The sequence below is a fragment of the Eretmochelys imbricata genome, chromosome 5, assembly GCF_965152235.1.
Source record: "Eretmochelys imbricata isolate rEreImb1 chromosome 5, rEreImb1.hap1, whole genome shotgun sequence".
In the NCBI taxonomy this organism is placed as follows: Eukaryota; Metazoa; Chordata; order Testudines; family Cheloniidae; genus Eretmochelys; species Eretmochelys imbricata.
Window position 1 is genome coordinate 71866749 of NC_135576.1, and position 19932 is coordinate 71886680.

Consider the following 19932-nt stretch of genomic DNA (forward strand, 5'->3'; position numbering starts at 1 on the left):
GGAGTACTGTATCTAATTCCTAAAAAAAAAAAAGAGGATTTAATAAATATTAGACCCACTCAGCTCTAATACTAACATATTCTCACATCTTGTGTCAAGCCACTTAAGGAACACTGGTTAGGTTTAAAATGTTAATGCATATGCTTTGTTACGAATTCTTGAATCAACAATTGAAACAATTATAGAAAAATCTAGATTACTTCCTATCACTTTTTTGCAGTTCTTCAAGCTTGGAACAGATCATTTAACTTTGTAAACGTCCTACTAGGGCAAGGCATCTGCCTTAGGCTCTAGAGGTGCTACCTCACTACAAACAATAGACTAGAAACTAACTTTAAACAGGAGTGAAACTGACACTTTCACATCACTGCCAATCCCAAATGTTCAAAAATCATGAATCAGACTCCCCAAAAATCATGAGATTGGCTTTAAAATCATGAGATTATGTACAAACAACAGATGTGTGGTTCTTTTTAATTTGCCTCCCACTTTTTGAGCCTTTAGGGTGCACTGGGGTCACATTTTGAAGCTTTCTGCGTAGCCACGAGGACTAGAAACTTCATTTTTCTTTCAGAATGAAGGTTGAAATCATCCCATATCCAAGTGACTCCAGGAGCTGGGGCTTTAAGGAAAACAATTATCATGAGACTTGACAACGCTGCTTTTACGTCTGTTTAAGGGCGAGTTACTTTCCAAGAAGGCTCTAAAAACACAACACTACAGTGACTGAGGTGCAGTTCTCACAGGAGACTACTTAAAACCAAACACCAAGAAAATTCCGTATTTTAAAGTTGAGGGAAAAATCCCCGAGACTTGCTATATCAGGACCACTGCAGTCAGAAAAGGAAAATAAACAGGTACAGGAGCTCTGGGCAGCTGTTCCTTTAGAAAGAAAGTTGGAGGGTCAAATCTTCTAGTCCTTAATCAATTAAAACTTCTATTGCCATTAGGGTGACCAGACAGCAAGTGTGAAAAATCGGGACGGGGGTGGAGGGTAATAGGAGTCTATATAAGAGAAAACCCCAAATACTGGGACTGTCCCTATAAAATTGGGACATCTGGTCACCCTAATTGCCATCAGTGCCTCCACTCACAGATACAAACTTCACAGTGAACATGTGATAACGTGTGGTCAATAACTACACACTTCATACTTAAATATCTGAGCCATCTTATCCAGAGTTACATATCTTATATGCATTGGCTCAGGGACTGGATTTTCTGGCAGTACTGAGCACACAGATGGTGCCCAGTGAATAATGCAAATCATGACAATAATTGTTGACTTTATGGACTCTGTGGATGCAGTTTCTGTTCTTTGCTCTGAAATTGGCCTGAATACAGCTGAAAAACTAAGAATTTGAGGCGTAAACACATCTGATACTTATAGGACACTTTCTCATTCCTTCCTTTTCTCAAACTCAGAACAAAAAATGACTGAACAAAATGGTTTTCAGTTAAAATGTAAAACTGCACAGCAGCCATTGCTGTAAAACCCAGCGTGGGGCAGAACTTGCCACCCCTTGGGAGTTAAGTGATCTCCTCTCATCTGACTCTCATTCTCCATCCTTCCTAACCTCTGTGCTGCTTTTCATGCTGTCAACCATGACATCCATCCTGGGACCATTTGCTGGAGTCTCAGAGAACTGGCCACCTTGGTTTTTCTCCCATCTATCAGAGTTCTCTTTTTTTGCAGCATGCAGCAGAGAGAGAGGGAGAGGCTGGTCTGCTGGATAGGGAGCTAGCCCTGAGAGACCTGAGTTCTACTCCCCCCATGGACTTCCTGTCTGACCCAAGGCCAGTGCTTTAAGGACAGAAAGGCTTTTAGGCACCCAAAGATGTAGCTAGATATCCAGTGGGGTTTACAAAGCACCAAACCTTCTAAGTAATTTGAAAATCTCACTAGGTGCCTAAATACCTTTGAAAATCTGCCCTTTAATCTGTGTGTGCCTCAGTGCCCCATCTGTACAATCATAGAAATTAGGGTTGGAAGAGACCTCAGGAGGCCATCTAGTCCAACCCCAACTAAATCATCCCAGCCAGGGCTTTGTCAAGCCGGACCTTAAAAACCTCTAGGGATGGAGATTCCAGCACTTCCTTAGGTAAAGTGCTTCACCACCCTCCTGGTGAAGTAGTGTTTCCTAGTATCTAACCTAGACCCCGCCCCCCAGCAACTTGAGACCATTGCTCCTTGTTCTGGCATCTGCCACCACTGAGAACAGCCTAGCTCCATCCCCTTTGGAACCCCTCTTCAGGTAATTGAGGGGATAACTGCATTGCTTTACCTCACCGAGGGGCTGGGAGGAGAAATAGGTTAGATATTGTGAGGTGCAGCCTCAGATAGTATGGTGATGAGACTACATAAGTACCACAGGTAGAGTGGGAACTTCTCTATACACTTAGCCCTTTCCTGGGTTTGACCCCTTCTTTTTACCTACGCCCCCAAATGGCCCCCTTTTCTGAATGTAACCTAGGCTCAGTGCTTTGCTGTATTTTTCCTGAATCCCCTGTTCTCTCTGAAACAACCCCTCAGCCTTCTCTCCCCTCCATGGAGGGATTCCTCTTTTACAGGCTAAACTTCCATACCATTAATTTAATCACCAGTCCTTTCTTATCTTAATCACCCTGCCTCTGTTTGTAAACAAAATACTGACTCCCTGCCCCAGAGGCACCTCTCCTCTACAGAGCTTACATTTCACACTAATGCCGTGCTGTAGTTAAGAGCTCCACCTGGGAGCGTGCACGCCTCCTGTATGAAACTCAGGGAGTAGCTCCCATCTTCCCCTGCCCCTGCAATTGCCGGCCTTGTCCTAGGTCCTTAATCCATGGTGTGCATTTTATGGCACCGCTGATAAAGTGAGGTTATCGGTTTAATCAACAAACCGCACTTCTTCATTACAAGTCTCTGCTGTTTATGCTAGAGGTATCATCATGATACACAGTTTCCAACTTCCAAAGCCACAAGGGAAATCCAAAAGTTATGGCTGCAAACAAGACACAGTACTGACCCAAGCTCCACCTGTCCGAATGTGGTCATTGGGCAGTGGTTATTCAACACTCAAGGTTGTTTGATAGGGCTGCCCACACAATGTAATTCTGATTTTAACCCACAGAATTTTTTGTTTACTGTGTTAGCCAAAGAAAATATTCCATAATTTGTGTATACAGGAAACATACAAATTAATGCTCTGTGTGCTTTGTACCCCATTGTACAAATGATGTAAGTCACTGTAACTGTAATAGCGTATGCCACCATACCAAATGTACACTCGACCCCCCGCAATGGCAAGGTTACTTTCTCTTACACAGCTGTAAAATACAGAAGAGCGTGAATTCTAACCATGCAATAACATCAAAGTACAGTTCTCTGAAGGTCACTGTAAAATACCACTTTACTCAACAGATCTACTCCTTGTGTATATTGAGTAACATATCCCTATTACAGTGATTAAAATAAATGTATACTGTTGTTTCCTCCTGCTAGCCCAACAGAACCAACACAACAAAGCGTGTCAGAACTGGAATCTAGTTCATCTTGTCATTCATTAACAAAACTGTTTAGCTTTGTAATTGAAATTTAGTAAACAGTAACACCTGTACAACTCTACTGAGTGCTGTGCGGGTTATACAGGTGTCACTTCTGGCAGAATCTCACTATGATGAGGTTGCACAGGTGCTTAACTGGAAAACAGTGGTCACTAAAACAGGTGTGAAGACATGATTTGGCCAGCAGAACTATTGAGAAGTACCCAGCTTGACTTTCTGGGCCTAGGTTGGGTTTTCAAGGCTCACAGTTAGGAAACAAGCATATTTTTAATTGTAAACTGAACACATCTGATACATAATCACTGAGAGCTGTCAAAGAATAGCATTTCTCTAGAGACCCTGTCCAGTCTAGATCTGCACCTTAATAGAGTTGAGGAATGAAGCACCTTAAAGACCATTTGACACCAACTTATCACACTGCAACGTGTGAAACCTTTTGAATTCCTCTGAGACTACGCTGAGATTTTCTGGAATTGCCTCAACCAGACCACAGTTCCAGCGCTGGCCTGAAAGTGGCAGCATTTTATAACAACAGGAAGAGTCATTTAACATGCTAGTTTAACGAATTTTAAATCCATCTTCAGCAGCAGAAGGGTTTTGCCAAAACAAGTCAGGGAAAAACTGAATGCTAGCTACTTATACCAATGTATTGTTGTCAAGGATATACGGTTAGGTTAGAATGAGAGGGTGGAAAGAATCTTTGTTAAAGAAAAGTCTTAAAAATTTTTTGCTGTATAGACTCATGCATATTCTTAAGTTTCTAGGGTGGTTTTTTGTTGTTTTTTTTGGTGAGGAGGGGGGTGGGCATGGGCCTAAGGACCATCACAAATCTCACCACTTTCAGCTTCCAAATGCCCTTGCTTTAATACTTAATACAAACACGCAGCAGTATACAGATAATAGTTTATCTTAGTTAAGCAAAACAACCTCCCCCCCATTTCACCTTGGGGAGCGAATCAGAGATGAATGAATAAGACATTACAGAAGTTAGTCACATTGCTTTAATGCACTTTTGACAGGTGCTCTGATACCACAATGTTAAGAGCCATTTAAGAACCTGAACAGAGCAGGGAAGAGATTGAGTGTCTGCCTGCATTGGGGGGGTGGGTGGCTGGGGACTTCGAAACGGGGAGGGGGAGATATATTTATGCTGGCCTGTGACACAGCATGAGTAGTAGGCGAGCTAGGACAAATATATATAGTAAGTAAAAAAAGAAAAAAAAATAATTCAGGCCTATTTAAAATCAAGAATCAGCCAGAAAATACTGCACTGAAACAAAGACCACACTGCAGCAACTTGCATAGTAAGGAACTCCGCAAGGCGGCAATTCATTTTAAAGTTGTCAACACATCACCTGTGACAAAGGCTCAGTGGACAGCGCCTACTGAAGTGCTAGGGAAGAAATGATGAAAAGTGGAGTTTCTTTTAAAAGATTTCTAAGAGCTTTTCTTGCACTGTGAGCAAACAAGCAACTGACTTACTTCTGTTATTACATAGTGGGTTTTTTTGAAAATCCACTTTGCCAATGAAGGAAGTTCTCAACCCATACACTCTGGATTCAGTCTGTACCTCTACCTTTCCTTCGTCGTTACAGGGAGGCTGCCTGGGAGAGGAATTGTATCAGCACAGCTCCTGCCTGACCTATCCTCAGTACCTCCTAGATGGGTCAAATTCTTTTCAGGTGCCAGCTCTTAGCCTCCTGGGCATTCAGGGGCTTTCGCACTGTGTATGCGGCACCCCCTACTCCTTCCACACTTACAGCCAATAGGAGCCTGCAATGTGGGTTGCACCAGTGAAATAAATCTTCTAATTTGTAGTGGCAGGATTCAGGTAGTTGTTACCTTTTCCTGAGATACTGCGGTTCGCTGAAAAGGGCATCAAACCATCTGCCCTTTGCAGGAATTCTCATGAAAGACACCACAGCAATTTGATGGAGTGAAACCTCACGAACCCCTGAAAACCAAACCACAGGAATACTTCTGAATTCTGAGTACCTGCTATATACTTATTTATTATTACATTCCATTGATTTCAATGGGCCTTCTACAGAAGAGTGCTGCTCAGACATATGGACACTGAAGCAGCAGCAAAAGCAAAGAGATAGATATTCATCTAACATTACTGATTTGTTTTGGAATTTGAGAAACTGAGATTTGTTTGCAGACTGGCTGAACAATCAAAACACATGAATTCAAGTTCTCTCCTCCAAGGTGTTGTATTTTCCATTTTTACCAGTATGCCAGAGACTTCATCACAGCTACAAATGCTGGTATATCCGCAGTCTCTCTAACACTTTATAAGACCTTGTGAAAATATTCTCTGCGCCTTCAGAACTTCCTTAGTATCTACTGTTCCCCAATTAGCTAAGAGATCCCATTTTGGCATGTGGAAATCCTTCTAACATTTGTGCCCTTCCATGCATTTGTTCTGTAGTTTGTATCGGAGTGATAAGGAACCTGGAGGTGCACTTTGCATTTCATTAATGCACTAAAGGGCTGTATGCATATATGGAATTCTGAGCACAGCTTCACTCTCCTGATTGCTATTATAAATCAACAGAATATGAAGAATCGGCAAATGCAGGTTTAATAAAACAGAACACGTTAAAATAATTGTGCTATTTATAACACAGCATCTTTTCAGAATGAATCTATGGTGGGTGCCTGTAGGTTTATATTTAAAGGAGAGAGAGAACGAACTATTTTAAAGGAACACTCAAACTTTTACACACCCTAAATTCAGTAGCTGTTTCAACCTTACAACTTGCTTTTGTTTAGCATTCTGAAGATCAGCATCACCTCTGCTCTCACCTCCCACACCTTCCTTTTCCAATTGATCCTGCAGCAATAGGGAGTTGAGAAAACATAGCAGCGGCACATCACATCTTGTGTGAGATGCATGCAGAGAAAACTGGTGCATGTGTGCACTGACAGGGAATGAGCCTGTGATCAGAGATATGCCTGCAAGCCAATCTCATAGGAGACTATGGTTCTGTTTCAATTAGTTAATAACTCCCTGCTGCAGTGAACAGTCAGCAGGGAACTGAACAATTCATTTGGCAAAATCCCTGCCTGCAATGTTCTGAAGGAAAAACCTACCTTCTGAGTATGTGTAGCTCACAGGCCTAATGCATAGCAACAGCCTCTGGAAAACAGTACCACTTATTCATTGAAATTACTGACATGGTAGTAATGGAGTATCTTGGTTTACATTTTTAAGACCAAAACAATTGCTGAGTGGAATTAAAGTGGATAACTGCTGAGTTGCTTTAATGAGCTTTGGCTCAGGCTTATGGAATGGTTTCAGTGGAAAGGCTAGTTAACAGGGCCCCAATGTTTCTCTATTTTCATACATCTAGCCACATCAAATGCTCTGAATCCCATTTGGGCAGCAAATCCCAAACCCTGGTCCCACACAAAACAGAGCAAACTTTTTGAAGTTTTCGGTCAGTTTGGTCTCCCCATACTTGCTGCAGGTTTGGCCCAGGATGTCTTACCCCACTCACTGTGCCTGCTTACGAGGGCATGAAATGCATCGTCCAACTCCTGTAGGACAGGATGACACACACTTGTAGTTTCTGATTCAGCCACCAGCCATTCCATATGAAGCTCTCCTCTCCTCTAGAGACCATAGGCAATAGTATGTTTAAAACCACTGCAGCTGAATCCTCTTTCCATTAGCAGCTTAAACTAACAACCAGTGCCAGCACTGCATGTGACATCCCTAAACCAATTAAACAGCACAGCTACATTGGCCACTCAAGCTGCGACAGGTAATATGGAACACAAAAGAAGAGGGCCACACAGAAATATTTGCTTCCTTAATAGCAACAGTAACAAAATACCCCTAAAAAGCTAGAGGGGGAAAAAGCCTTTTCAGATATGACATTTGTCCAGCTCACAGGTGTGTTTGGATCAGCAGACGCCTGCAGTGTTTCCTCCCACCAGTTTGACTGTGCAGAGGAAAAGGAAGAAAGGTGTTTACAGTTTGTCTTGCAGTTGTATGTAGGAGCACTGCACTATTCTGTGTGTGGCCTGATGACCAGAGGTTCAGAAGTCACAGCTCTCTCAGAAATCCATGGGAGCTGTGGTGGTTTGGCACCTCTAAAATAGGGGCTCTTCACAATAATTAGAGAGGGGCATAATGGAGGCACTCCCTAGCCAAGATTCCCTGCACAGATTTGTCCTGACCTGGAGCTTTTCCAGTTCTGGGCTGAGTACAGACCGACAATTCTGTGAAGTTGTATAGTTGCTTAGTGATTTGGGCGACTATTCTGTGGTGAGCAGAGCTACTCATTCTAGTTAAAAAACAAATGAGAGTGATACTGGTTATTGGTGAAAAATGACAAAATAGCTCCCCTCTCCCCCAGGCTCAGTGGACTAAGGGAAATCTCTTGGGCCAGTGAGAGACTGGATAATGGTCGAAGCATAAAAGGGCAGGGATCCTTGAATTTTGCAGATGACTAAGTCATTGTGACTTCACTGCAGCCGGTCACAAAATTTGGTTCTGAAATGCTACAAAGTTCCAAGCCCCTTGACCCCATTTAATGTACACTATAATTAGGTCAAGGAAAGTAGTAAATGTGAAATAACTCTGCCAAAAAGGAGCAGACAAAATGCTGTGGGAAAATTGACAGGTTTCTTTTTAATATGTAAAAGTTTTATTGACATCTGCATATACAGTTTGAGCTGCAGTATGGCAGAAAGGGACACTTCACTGTGGCACTTTTTAATTGTCACTGTTTCTTTGGATCATTACAATATGCTGTAGTTTCGCTTTCGTCTTTTGATCTGCAAGAGCAGGCCTAATCTGTGTTCAAAATAGGCCTGAATTTTGGAGACACTTATATCCAGGTCATGATCCCAACTTCATGACTGGATATCACTCTCATCAAGAGCTAAACCTAAACCTCAAATCCAAACAGCCATGAGTGGCGCAGAACATGGAATCCAAACTCTGCAGTTTGGTCCAAACGTAATTGGCATTATGTGAAGAAATGGCCACTATCATGATTCAGCACAGCTTTCTGTGACATTGCTGATCTCCAAATACCAGGGCGCTGCTACTGCAACAAGCATGGGGATCTCTTTGGGGAGTCTATAAGAACGTTACTGTCTCTCACTAGGAAATTATAGAAGCTATAGTGAAACGAGACAACTTTTTAACACACTAATGGAAGTGTCCATAGCTCCGGTTTTGAGGTGGGTGGAATAATGATAAATACTGAGCAGTGAGAAGTAATCTCTGACCAGAACATTTTTGTAAGTGTGTTTAGTACTGGAGGAGGGGCCAGTGTTTGACAGCCCACAGATCATAGCCTCTTTATGCACAGGCCTAGCATAGCATGTGCAGTAACACTGTGCACTTCACCGTACAGCCTCAATTCTCTTCTGCTAGGCTAGTCTCTATGCCCATTCAATCCTTGGCCTCTCTGCTGAGGCTGAGGCAACAGGGGCGCCAAGTGGAATGGTGGCTTTTGTGAGTGGACACCAATCCACAGGACTGAGATCACTGACTCACTTCACACAGGCCCTGAACGGCCATCAGATGTAATGACTTTTGGCAAATACTGACCTGGTCTGGATTTGAAATGGTGACGGGCTTTGTATGCCATTACCAATCCCTGGAGCCATCAGTCCTCCTGGCCAAGCATTTTAATAAATATAAAGAATTACAAAAAATCCACGCAGACACCAAAGCTATTATAACTCCAATTTTGCTGTGGATGGCTAAAGAATGTGAGAGGGCCTAATGCATCAGAATATTGCTGTATGGGCCTAAGGGGATGCAGAGGTTCTCATCCATTTTTCACAGCACTATAGGAATCAGAGACTAAATAAGACCCAGTTACATCATCTTATGCATCTCCCTGTAGGCAAGTTCATTCCCTACAGGACATTTTTCTCATTTCCTCCTCCCTGCAGAGTAGCTGCCATGAGCATTCATGGCCTGATAATGCATTAATTAAGTATGAAGTGAAATGGACAAAGCTACAGTCTTCCCTCCTGCAGCTGGAAAGGAGAGCACAGCAGCTAGGCATGTACTCCTTATGGGTCCCCGCAGAGACCGTGTCAGCATCCACCGCCGTGCTGAGCCACCACTATTCCTGGCAGTTGGGAATTCCAACAGATCCTCTCCTACAGCCCTGGTTTCTGGCATGACACAACACAATGTGATGCCATCAGGCTGCTGGGAATATTTTTTCACTCCATCCTGAACACAAGATATTTCCTGCCAACAATCTGTGCGGCACCATTACTCATTGTCTTGAGACTGTCAAATGTCTTCACTTTGGACACCTGTCAACGCATTCTATTAGACCGGGGTGGGCAAACTTTTTGGCCCGAGGGCCACATCAGACTTGCAAAACTGTGTGGAGGGCCGAGTAGGGAAGGCTGTGCCTCCCCAAACAGCCTGGCCCCTGCTCCCTATTCACCCCCTCCCACTTCCCGCCCCCTCAATGCCCCCCTTAAAACCCCTGACCCATCCAACCCCCCCGCTCCTTGTCCCCTGACTGCCCCCTCCCAGGACCCCCCGCCCCTAACCACCACCCCGTCTCCTAACTGCCCTGACTCCTATCCACATCCCCGCCCCCTGACAGGTCCCCTAGGGCTCCCATGCCTATCCAACCCCCCCGTTGCCTGTCCTCTGACCGCCCTCTACTCCCTGACTGCCCCTGGGGACCCCCTGCTCCCCGCCCCCTTACCATGCCGGAGCCAGCCACACCGCCGTGCTGCACAGCAGGAGTGGAAGGCCAGAGTGCTGGCAGCGCGGCAAGGTGAGGCTGTGGGGAAAGGGGGACAGCAGGGGAGGGGCTGGGGGCTAGCCTCCCCGGCCGGGGGCTCAGGGGCTGGGCAGGATGGTCCCGCGGGCAAAGTTTGCCCACGTCTGCATTACACCATAAAAAGAGAAACAAAACTGCTAAAAATATATTTTGGGGAATGGGGCAGATTTACATTCAGCCGGAAGTTGGCATGAACATACAAAGCAAGACAGACAGACAGACAGCCCGCCCCAGTTTATAATAGTAGAAACCTGGTAGTCCAAATGTGACTTTATAGCATGTAACTTGCAGATAACTACTACTTTGCGTGTGGCTTGTTTATAGAAGAGAAGAGGAAAGAGGTCTACAGTGGAAGCACATTAGATGGAGTTTCACAGTGTACACAGCCAGGAGAAACTATCAAGTTGATTCCAAAGCAACTGTGACAAAGGAACCTGTAAAACTGGTACAAATAAAAATATGCACTAACACAACAAGGTACGAATAATAATCCTTTTGTTGGATCTCCCCAAATCATTCATTTATGAGCACTATGCTGACATTTTAGGGAATCCCTAGGCCAGGTGGGTGGATTTCAGAAGCTAATTCCAGGGTCAACCCTGTCTGGACACAGCAAGAGGTTAAACAATCACTACAGCACGAAGCACATTTGGTGGTGATGCTGCTGCAAAACTAGCTACAGGCCATGAAAAAATAAATGCTTCCAAATCATTATGTCAGTGTATTTTTTTTCTGCACAAGACGATCTTCCTCTGCTTTTTCACAGCAATACACTATTTTAAAATATAATTAGCATTACTTCAATAGAGAAGGCCCCCATATGCTCTGCAGCAACTGCATAAGAAAGATAATTTAGGGAAAGCTGTAGGTTTTGACAGCCAATAGAAAACAGCTGGTGCTTTTGGCAACCAGGAAGGTGTGGGAAGCGGCTGGACGTATAACACTCTGAAGGTGTTTGCGGCTTTTGGCCACAGGGAAGAAATGCACCTCTTCTTTCCCTCTCACTTGTGGGCAGGTTTGGAGGTGACTGCATTTTTGGGGGATGTGACCTTCTTTTCCCCGCTTAGGAACCAGCTATCTCAGTGCCCTCAGTATTCACCATTGTGTCTAACACCCATGGATAATAAACACAATGGCTGGATGTTTCTCTTAATAGGAGTAGCACTGAGCAATGTCACTATTAGGTTCCAGAGATAAATTTCAAGAGATTTTCCCTCCCAGGTTGTTCACAGACTCAGGAAGTAAGCACTGCTTCAGTTCACTTGCAGCTTTCATTTTGGGGGTTATCTTGGCAAACATAAGAGCAGAGTATATGTTTTAATTGTAAATGAGAGCTGACAGTCTGATACACAGTGCTTATTCATTTATGAGCACTACACTGACATTTTAGGGAACCCTAGGCCAGGTGGGTGGACTTCAGAAGCTAATTCAAGGGTCAACCCTGTCTGGACACAGCAAGAGGTTAAGCAATCACTTATTGCTTAAGCAATGCTTATTAAGGGAGTGGAGTCTTCACAAATTTCACTGATATGGACTCAGGGAGTACAGGAGGCATTGATAATACATCGTCCTGAGATGCAAGTGGGAGCAGGACTGAGAAATCTGCACACCAGCTTTCAGGGCATAAGTCCTCCCCCAAGTCATAACTCAGCTCATAGTGGCTATTGTTGTGCACACACAAACATTGTTACAGTTGCATTAATGATGAAAAGGTCCTTTTGTGGATGCACAGTTATGTAAACCTTATTTAGATCTCTAAGGTCCTATCTACATTGAGATCAAAACCAAGTTAAGTACAATGATATAGATCTTTTTAAACACAGCTGTTGCCAATCAGGGTTTAGCATAGTTTCCCTCAGCTCTGGGGATAGGACTTTTTCTCTGAGAACTCTCTTGAAAATCAACAGACTACATAAGGCGGTTAGCCTATGGCCTGGTTCGGCTGGCACAGCTCTCAGTACAAATTCCTGTCCCCACTGATCATGGAAATCGTGCTGGAGCCCAGCTGGCAGCAACCATCACATGTAACATGTTGTAACTAACTCAGTCCGATTTCCATTATACAAAGAGCGTAAGCTCCTAACTTTAAGAGCAGTTTAATCTGATTATTTTTTCTTTCCCCTCCTACCCAATTGGCTGCACTCACTATCTGTTTGCTAGGCCCTTAACTGGAAATCCATGCTGATTGACTTATGGCGCAGTTGATAAACTGAAGTTTTTCTGTGTTTAGTCAGCAAACCGCACTTCGTGACTCTACTCAATCTCTACTAGTTAAGGCCAGTGGTCTCATCTTGAAACCGGGGAGCAAAAGGCAATAAAATTCAAAAGCTACAGCTGGAAAGAAGACACGCAATGCTGACCCAGCTCTCAGCACCAGGACTGTTTTCCACTGGGCTGAGGCAAAAGGCTCTTGGATAATGATTACTCAATTCACTTACCCAGCCAGGTTTTACCCAATGGAACACACCCTCACAAACAAATTACAATTTTTTAACCACAACATTTTTTGTTTACTGTACCAGCCAAGCTAAATATTCAGCAACTGCAACTTTGAAACTAGGAAGCAAATAATATTAGCTGTATTGATTTTACAGTAGTAATGACCTTACATTTATATAATGCCTTTCATCCTCAGTGATCCCTGTGTACATTACATACTTAAAACACTGAAATGAAGTTGTCTCTGGAGTGAAACACAGCAACTGTCTGATAAGCCACACCAACACTATATACAGCTTTTAGGCCAGAAATGCAGATGAATATATTTTTCAAACTAAAGCGGTTAGTGTAATTTTAGGTAGGTAGAATGTGATTATCATAGTTGGAACTGGGAAGTTGGTCTCTTGCAAAAAAGTTCTATGGGATTGATAAAGATCAAATCTTTACAACTGGAGGCTGGTGGAACGTGCATATAAATGACATTTAGGCAACTAAGTAACCATTTTCACTTTAAGTCACCACATACACTGCACAATTACAATCATTACGTATGAGAATATATAGTAGGTGTGCAACTCATATGGACCTCAGCTTAAAAGTCTGGCTATTAACGAAAAAAAGTTGTCAAGATATCAGTTTTGTATCTCATCTGAAAGCCAAAACTTCTCACAGAACAGCAATCTTATCACCACGCCATGGCACTGGTTTGGTACTCACTCAGAGGGTGAATGTTGCTTTTGAAAACTCCCTGCAGCACCTAGGGGTTCTTCAGTGGTCTCCCATCCAACTACTGACCTGGGGCTAAACCTTCTTAGCTGGAGCTCTGTATTCTAATGCTAGCATTACAATAGTTTCCTGGTGACCTTCAGCAAATCACTTAACCTGTCTCTGCCTCAGGTTCCTCATGGGTAAAATGGGAATAACAGCATTTCCCTACCTCAAAGGTTTTGTGAGGCTAAAATTCATTCACATTTCTGAGAAGTTTAGGGACCATGGAGATGAGCACCAAAGAGCAATTTCTAAATTAAAAAAAAAAACAAGAAAGAACAACAAGCATAAAACAAACTGTAAAAAAACTTTAGTCCTGGTTTTTCCTCATGGGCAAACCTCTGAAGATCCCTACAAAATGTGCCAGATCAAAAGATACAACCCAGAATGAAATCTTACCCTAGGATTGTGGAATAAATAATATCTCCAGGAAGTGGAAGAGGGTGCTTACCGTCTGAGTGCATTTGTTAGTTCTGCAGCCAGTTCACTGTCGTTGTATGGTCTCAGCTCAGCTAGGGTTAATGGTGTTGGGGTCCCATCTGTGCATTCCTGAGAAATGAGCAAGATTGCCTTACTAAGGGGGGGGGGAACTATGAGCACTTTTAAACTTACGACTGCTTTTAAAACTGAGCTAAAATTAAATCGGTATAAACAACACAAGTGTCATGTAGAAACATCAATGCACCAAGAGATGGGTCAATGCATTATATTCCACAGACTCACCCGATGTTTTACAAACCATCACACAATAATAAATAATTTGCAGAATTCTGCTATAGAGCATACATTCTCTGGTGTCTTATTCCACTTTTGACACCAGGTTTGAAGGGAAAAAGCACAGTGAGCATGCAGAAATTCAAATGATGTGTAGTCAAAAATACAGAAGGATACTTCTGTAATTTTTTTTTCTGCTGGGGCTTTGTAGGGACAGAGGAACAAAGGGACACAGCAGCATAGGTATGGGATTATAGAATTTCTAGGGTGTCCCTATTTCCTTAGAAAAATTATAAACCTAAAGATAGCAATACACAGATTTTGCTAATTTAAGGGGAAATTATTTTCTCCCCAACCACTGGTACCTACCTGCATTGTGAGGGGGTTTTATAATGAAATCTCCAGTCATTTCCTAGTGAAATGAGACTAATGTATCTCAGTTTATTTCTGGATTTCACAAACCCCATAACTATTGACTTTCAAGGAGATAAACCAGCCAGATGACAATAAAGTTGGCAATAGTAGCTAGTATGCTAGTGCCGAATGATTGTCATCTTCCCAGAATTGATAACTGCATTTTGCTCAAGGGACATGGGCTTAACTTTGCAGTGTCTGCAAAGTGCTTAGAGATCCAGGATGGAAGGTGCCATATAATTAAGGGTCAGATTATGTCATGGAGGTCACAGAATCTGTGACTTCCATAGACCTCTGTGACATTTTCCACTTCAGCCCAGGGGCAGTAGGGCTGGAGCTGGCAGCCAGCAAGGGCCCTGGAGCTCTCAGCCGCTGGTGGCGGGGGGACCTCAGAGCTCCAGCTGTGGGCAGCGGTGGGGACTCGGGCACTCTCAGCCACATGGGTGGTGGAGATCCTGGATCTCTGAGCAACCACAGGCACCTGGGGGACCTGGGAGCTGCAGCAGCAGTGGGTGCTGGATCCGCGCCCCTCCCCCTTTCCTCCCTCACCCCCGATTTTGTCAGTTATTTTTAGTAAAAGTCATGCATGGGTCATGGACTTCCGTGAATTTTTGTTTATTGCCTGTGACCTGTCTGTGACGTTTACTAAAAATGACCATGACGAAATCTTAACCTTACATATAATACATCACAACTGGAAGAGGGAGAAAGGTGTGTGTGTGTAGATGGAAGGGAGAAAGCAGGGATGATTAACATGCTCAAAACTGGTAACGACAGGGAGACGAAATGTCTTTAGTTATGTTTACTCTGATTCTGGAGACTGGCATTAATTCCTGACCTTGCCCAATTTGTCTTTGCTGCCACTACCGGTGGAGCTGAGGGATCTCATTTTCTGTTCTTTTTGCTCTTCTACTTCAGACTTCAGGTGCTCAATGTGAACTAGGTAGGCCTGTTCTTGGGCCTCTCGAGTGCTAAGTTTCAACTCCAGTGCTTTCTTTTCTTTCTCTAGCAAGTACAGTTGTGCCTTAAGCTCTGCCATCTCCTCCTGTTGGGGACACACAGAAGATCACATCAAGATACCACTTCACAGAACTGTACACAGAAGGGAGACAGAGTCTTACAGTGAATGAATCACATTTGTGCTGCTTGCCAAGGTGGGGCTTAAATTTGATTTTCAATGAATTTTTAATTTAGGAATCATTCATACGATTCAAATGTATTATCTCAACAAAGAACAATTTACAGACACAGGCAGCAGTAGAGAATTTTCTGGTGTAAATATATTATTGGTATTGAATATAATTATGTATTATATTTATAAGTAAAAATAACCACAGAAATGTTTGAAAAGCTATCCCCTAGAACCATAAGAGATCCTACTCAGAGAGAAGTCTGAACTGGTGTAATATATACTTCTTTTAGCCACACCATCTTGCACTCAGACTCACAGGACCAAATTCACAGGTGATGTGTAAAGGGGCAAGTGGTATGCTGAAAGCAGGTGTGAAGATGTAAGACAGTCTGTCAGTGTAACTTATCCTAACTGTTGAGAGGTTCGGAAAAAGGTGAACATTACACTAGTTTGTCGCCTCTCTGAATCTGACATACAGAAGAAATACTGATACTTTACAAGGAAGCTTAATTTTAAAAGCTTGTTCCTGCAGATAATTCTCCTGCCAATCAGATGGTTACAATATTGCTGCCAACTTTCTCAGAACAAACCCTTGTTGTACGTATGTTATAACGTCAGTGTGTCCATTCCCCATGCCCACAAATCATATCTGCTCTCATACATCATCTGAACATATCTAGAAGTACAGCAATTCCTTTCTATATGGCTTACTCCAGAAACGTGGCCACAGTTTTTACCTGAAAGCATATTCTGAGGCCAAAAAATCTGGAAGGGATGTCATATTAATCCAAAGAAACTTACTTTCCCAGCATGTAATCCACGGTCAGCGAAGAATATTTCAAAACATTCTAGTGCTTATTTAGTTCGATTAACATTTTTGTAGAGGCAGGAGAAGGGCAATACTCCCTCTGACCAAAAGCTCAGTGCTCAGACTGTGAAAGGAGGCAGCGGACATAAGTCTGACAGAAGAGAGCCTTGTATCATTCAGCAGGGCTGGTCTAACTATAGGCCAGTTAACATCAATTCCAGGACAAATTGTGGGAAGGCTGATTGGGATGCAATCAGTAAAGAATTAAAGAGTGATAGCACAATTAATGCCAATCAACACAGTTATATGGAAATAGATCTTGTCAGACAAACTTGATATTTTTTGAAGAGATCACAAGTTTGGTTGATAAAGGCAACTTGCTGACATATTATACTTAGATTTCTGTAAGGCATCTGACTTAGTCCTGCATGACATTTTGATAATTTAGTACAGTGAATTTTTTGTTAATGTAGCCAATATTAAATGGAGTAAAAACTGGTTAACTGACAGACTGCAAAAAGAAACACTGTGAATGGGGAATCATCACCCAACAGGAGTGTTTCTAGTGGGGTCCCACAAGGATCTGTTCTTAGTCTAGTGCCATTCAATATCTTTATCAATCATCTGGAAGAAAATATATAATCATTGCTAAAATTTGTAGGTGACATAAAAATTAGTGGAGTGGTAAATAATGACAGGCAGAGGTCAGTCATATAGGCAGACCTGGAGCACCTAGTATCATTTGAACAATGTGTTTTAATATGGCCAAATGCAAGGTCATGTATCTAGGAATAAACAATATAGGTCACATTTATAGGATGGGGAATTGTATCCTGGAAGGCAGTGACAATGAAAAGGACTTCGGAGTCAGAGTGGATACACACCTGAACAGGAGCTCCGAGTGCAATGGTGTAGCTAGGAGCGTGACCACAATTCTCAGATACTTAAAGAGGGCAATATCAAGGAGGAGGAGGAAGGTTGTGTTACCTCTGTATAAAGTATGAATGTGACTATTAACTGGAAAGGCGTCCACATTTCAAAAAGGATGTTGGAAAATTAGAAAGGGATCAGAAAAGAGTTACAAGAATGACTCAAGGTCTGGCCTAATAATGAGAGACTTTAAAAGCTCAGTCTATTTAGTTTATACCAGCAAAGGTTAAGAGGTGACTTGATCATGGTCTGTAAGTACCTACACAAGAAAGAGATTTCTGCTCTCTTTAATCTAGCAGAAAAAGGCATAATGAGATCGAATAGTTGGAAGCTGATGCTAGAAAAATTCAGACTTGTAATAAGGTACAAATTTTTAACAATGAGGGTAATAATTAACCACAGGAACAACTTGCCTAGGGATGTGGTGGATTCTTCCTCACGTGAAATCGTTATATTAAGACTAGATATCTTTCTGAAAAAAATACACTATAGCTCAAACAGAAATAATGGGCTTGATATAGAAATTACAGGATGAGGTTCTTAGGCCTATGTTAAGCAGGAGGTCAGACTAGATGAGCATAATGGTCCTTTCTGGCTTTAAAATCTGTGAATCAATGCCTATTGCTGAGTGAAGAGTGGTGCCCATGGACTCTAAAGAGAGTCCCTCCCACCAATTTTCCTAGATTAGGAAGATGGTGGCTGTGAAGTGGAGCATCAGAGGTGTGAGGATAAAGCAGGAGGAAATAGGAGGGGTTGTTTCTCAATGTTGTAGAAAGCTCCCCAAAAAAAATTATTCTCAGTGGAAGGAGAGGGAGGAAATCAAATGCAGAACTGAGGACATTTGATATGTATGTTTAGGACTTGCCTACACACAGAAGTTGCACTGGTTTAATCTAAATTGGTTTTGTTAAACTGATGCAACATTGTGGACAGCCTTACAATGGTTTATGCCTGGTTATATTGGTTTAACCTGGTTACAAGCCCAGGCTAAACCGATATAAGAAGATCCACACAATGTTGTACCAGTTTAACTAAATTGGTATAAAATCATATATTAGGGCATGGCTACACTTACAGATGTAGAGCCCTGGGAGTTAAACCAGCCTTCGGAGACCGCAGCAGGGAAAACGCTGCCGTGTGGCGTGGCCACATTAGCAGCTCTTGCAATGCCACAAAGAGCAGTTCATTGTGGTAGCTATCCCAGCATGCAAGTGGTTGCAAAGTGCTTTTCAAATGTAGGGGGTGGGGTGGAGGGTGTTGTAGAGGGTGGGGTGGAGGCCCCCCTCCCCCTGGCCTTTCTCTCTCACACACTCACAACAAGCAGCATTCCACAGTAATGGCTTGCTTTGTTCCAGGGCAGATAAGCATGCTGGCTGTCGGAAACGGAGCTTTGAAAGGGCCTATCTGCATTCCTGCAGCTGATTCCAAAACAATGAGAAGAGAGGCCACTTGACTTAAGTGGATTATGGGACGTTTCTGGAGGCCAATCACAGCGCAGTAATGCAACACCGCGTTCACACTGACGCCCAGGCGTTTCAGCCAGAGCGGAGCAAGCTCTGTGCTTCTTGTGGAGGTGGATTACCAGGTGTGCTCCAGCTGCAGAGTCCAGGCACTCTACGTGCCTTGCCAGTGTGGACACATTGGGAGTCAGAGCACCCGGGGCTGCTTTAATGTGCTCTAACTAGCAAGTGTAGCCAAGCCCTTCGTTATATCGGTACAACTGTGTACGTAGATCAGGCCTCAGAGGTCACAGTTTAGTCCTAACTAGCTCCACCACTGAAAATCTCCATGCTCCTATATCCTCTACTCCCACCCCAACTCTTCGTTGCAGCACAGTTTCAAGACATTGCTCTGAACTGGTGATCACTTGAGTGCCTTAAGGATGATAGTTTTTAACAGGCCCTTCTTCTTTCCTAAGGCAATATGAAAAGGAGGTGGCTTTGTTCTGCCTCAGTACACAAAGCTTTGAGTGTTTTCTCAGAGTGGTACATGCACAAGCTTGTGAGTGAGGAAATGAAACATTACGTTAGCAATGCAGTCTCATGCTTTTGGTCTCCCTCGAGCACCTCTGCTGTCATATCTCCCTATTGCAAGCATGTGGCTTCTTGATTGCTGTGTCATAAGTTTAGAACCATGGATCGAAGTCCTTGATTAACTCACGCAGACTTGGTTATTGCTAAAGCCCTCTCTCACTACCTGGGATTGTTGAATGTGACCTCCAACCCAGCTAGATGCCACCCCAAGTGTCATGATCAACACTCCTGGTCTGTGATTCTACCAAACACTCTTTCAGAGAGAAAGGGGACTAGGCATGCTACGCCCTTACAGTGAGGGTAGGGAGTATGCCATGGGCTCCACGTATAATGCAATTACACTGGTGTGTAAGTAACAGCAGA

General features: G+C 43.2%; 1 protein-coding gene across 1 annotated transcript in view; it reads right to left on the reverse strand.

Moving 5' to 3' along the window:
- Positions 1-19932, reverse strand: part of MCC (MCC regulator of Wnt signaling pathway) — a 225746-nt gene that overhangs the window by 4778 nt on the left and 201036 nt on the right. Inside the window, exons 15-16 of the mRNA XM_077816346.1 lie at positions 15505-15711; positions 13990-14087 (exon numbers count right to left, since the gene is read on the reverse strand). Of these exons, the coding sequence (XP_077672472.1) occupies positions 13990-14087; positions 15505-15711 (305 nt within the window). The remainder of the gene's footprint in view (positions 1-13989; positions 14088-15504; positions 15712-19932) is intronic.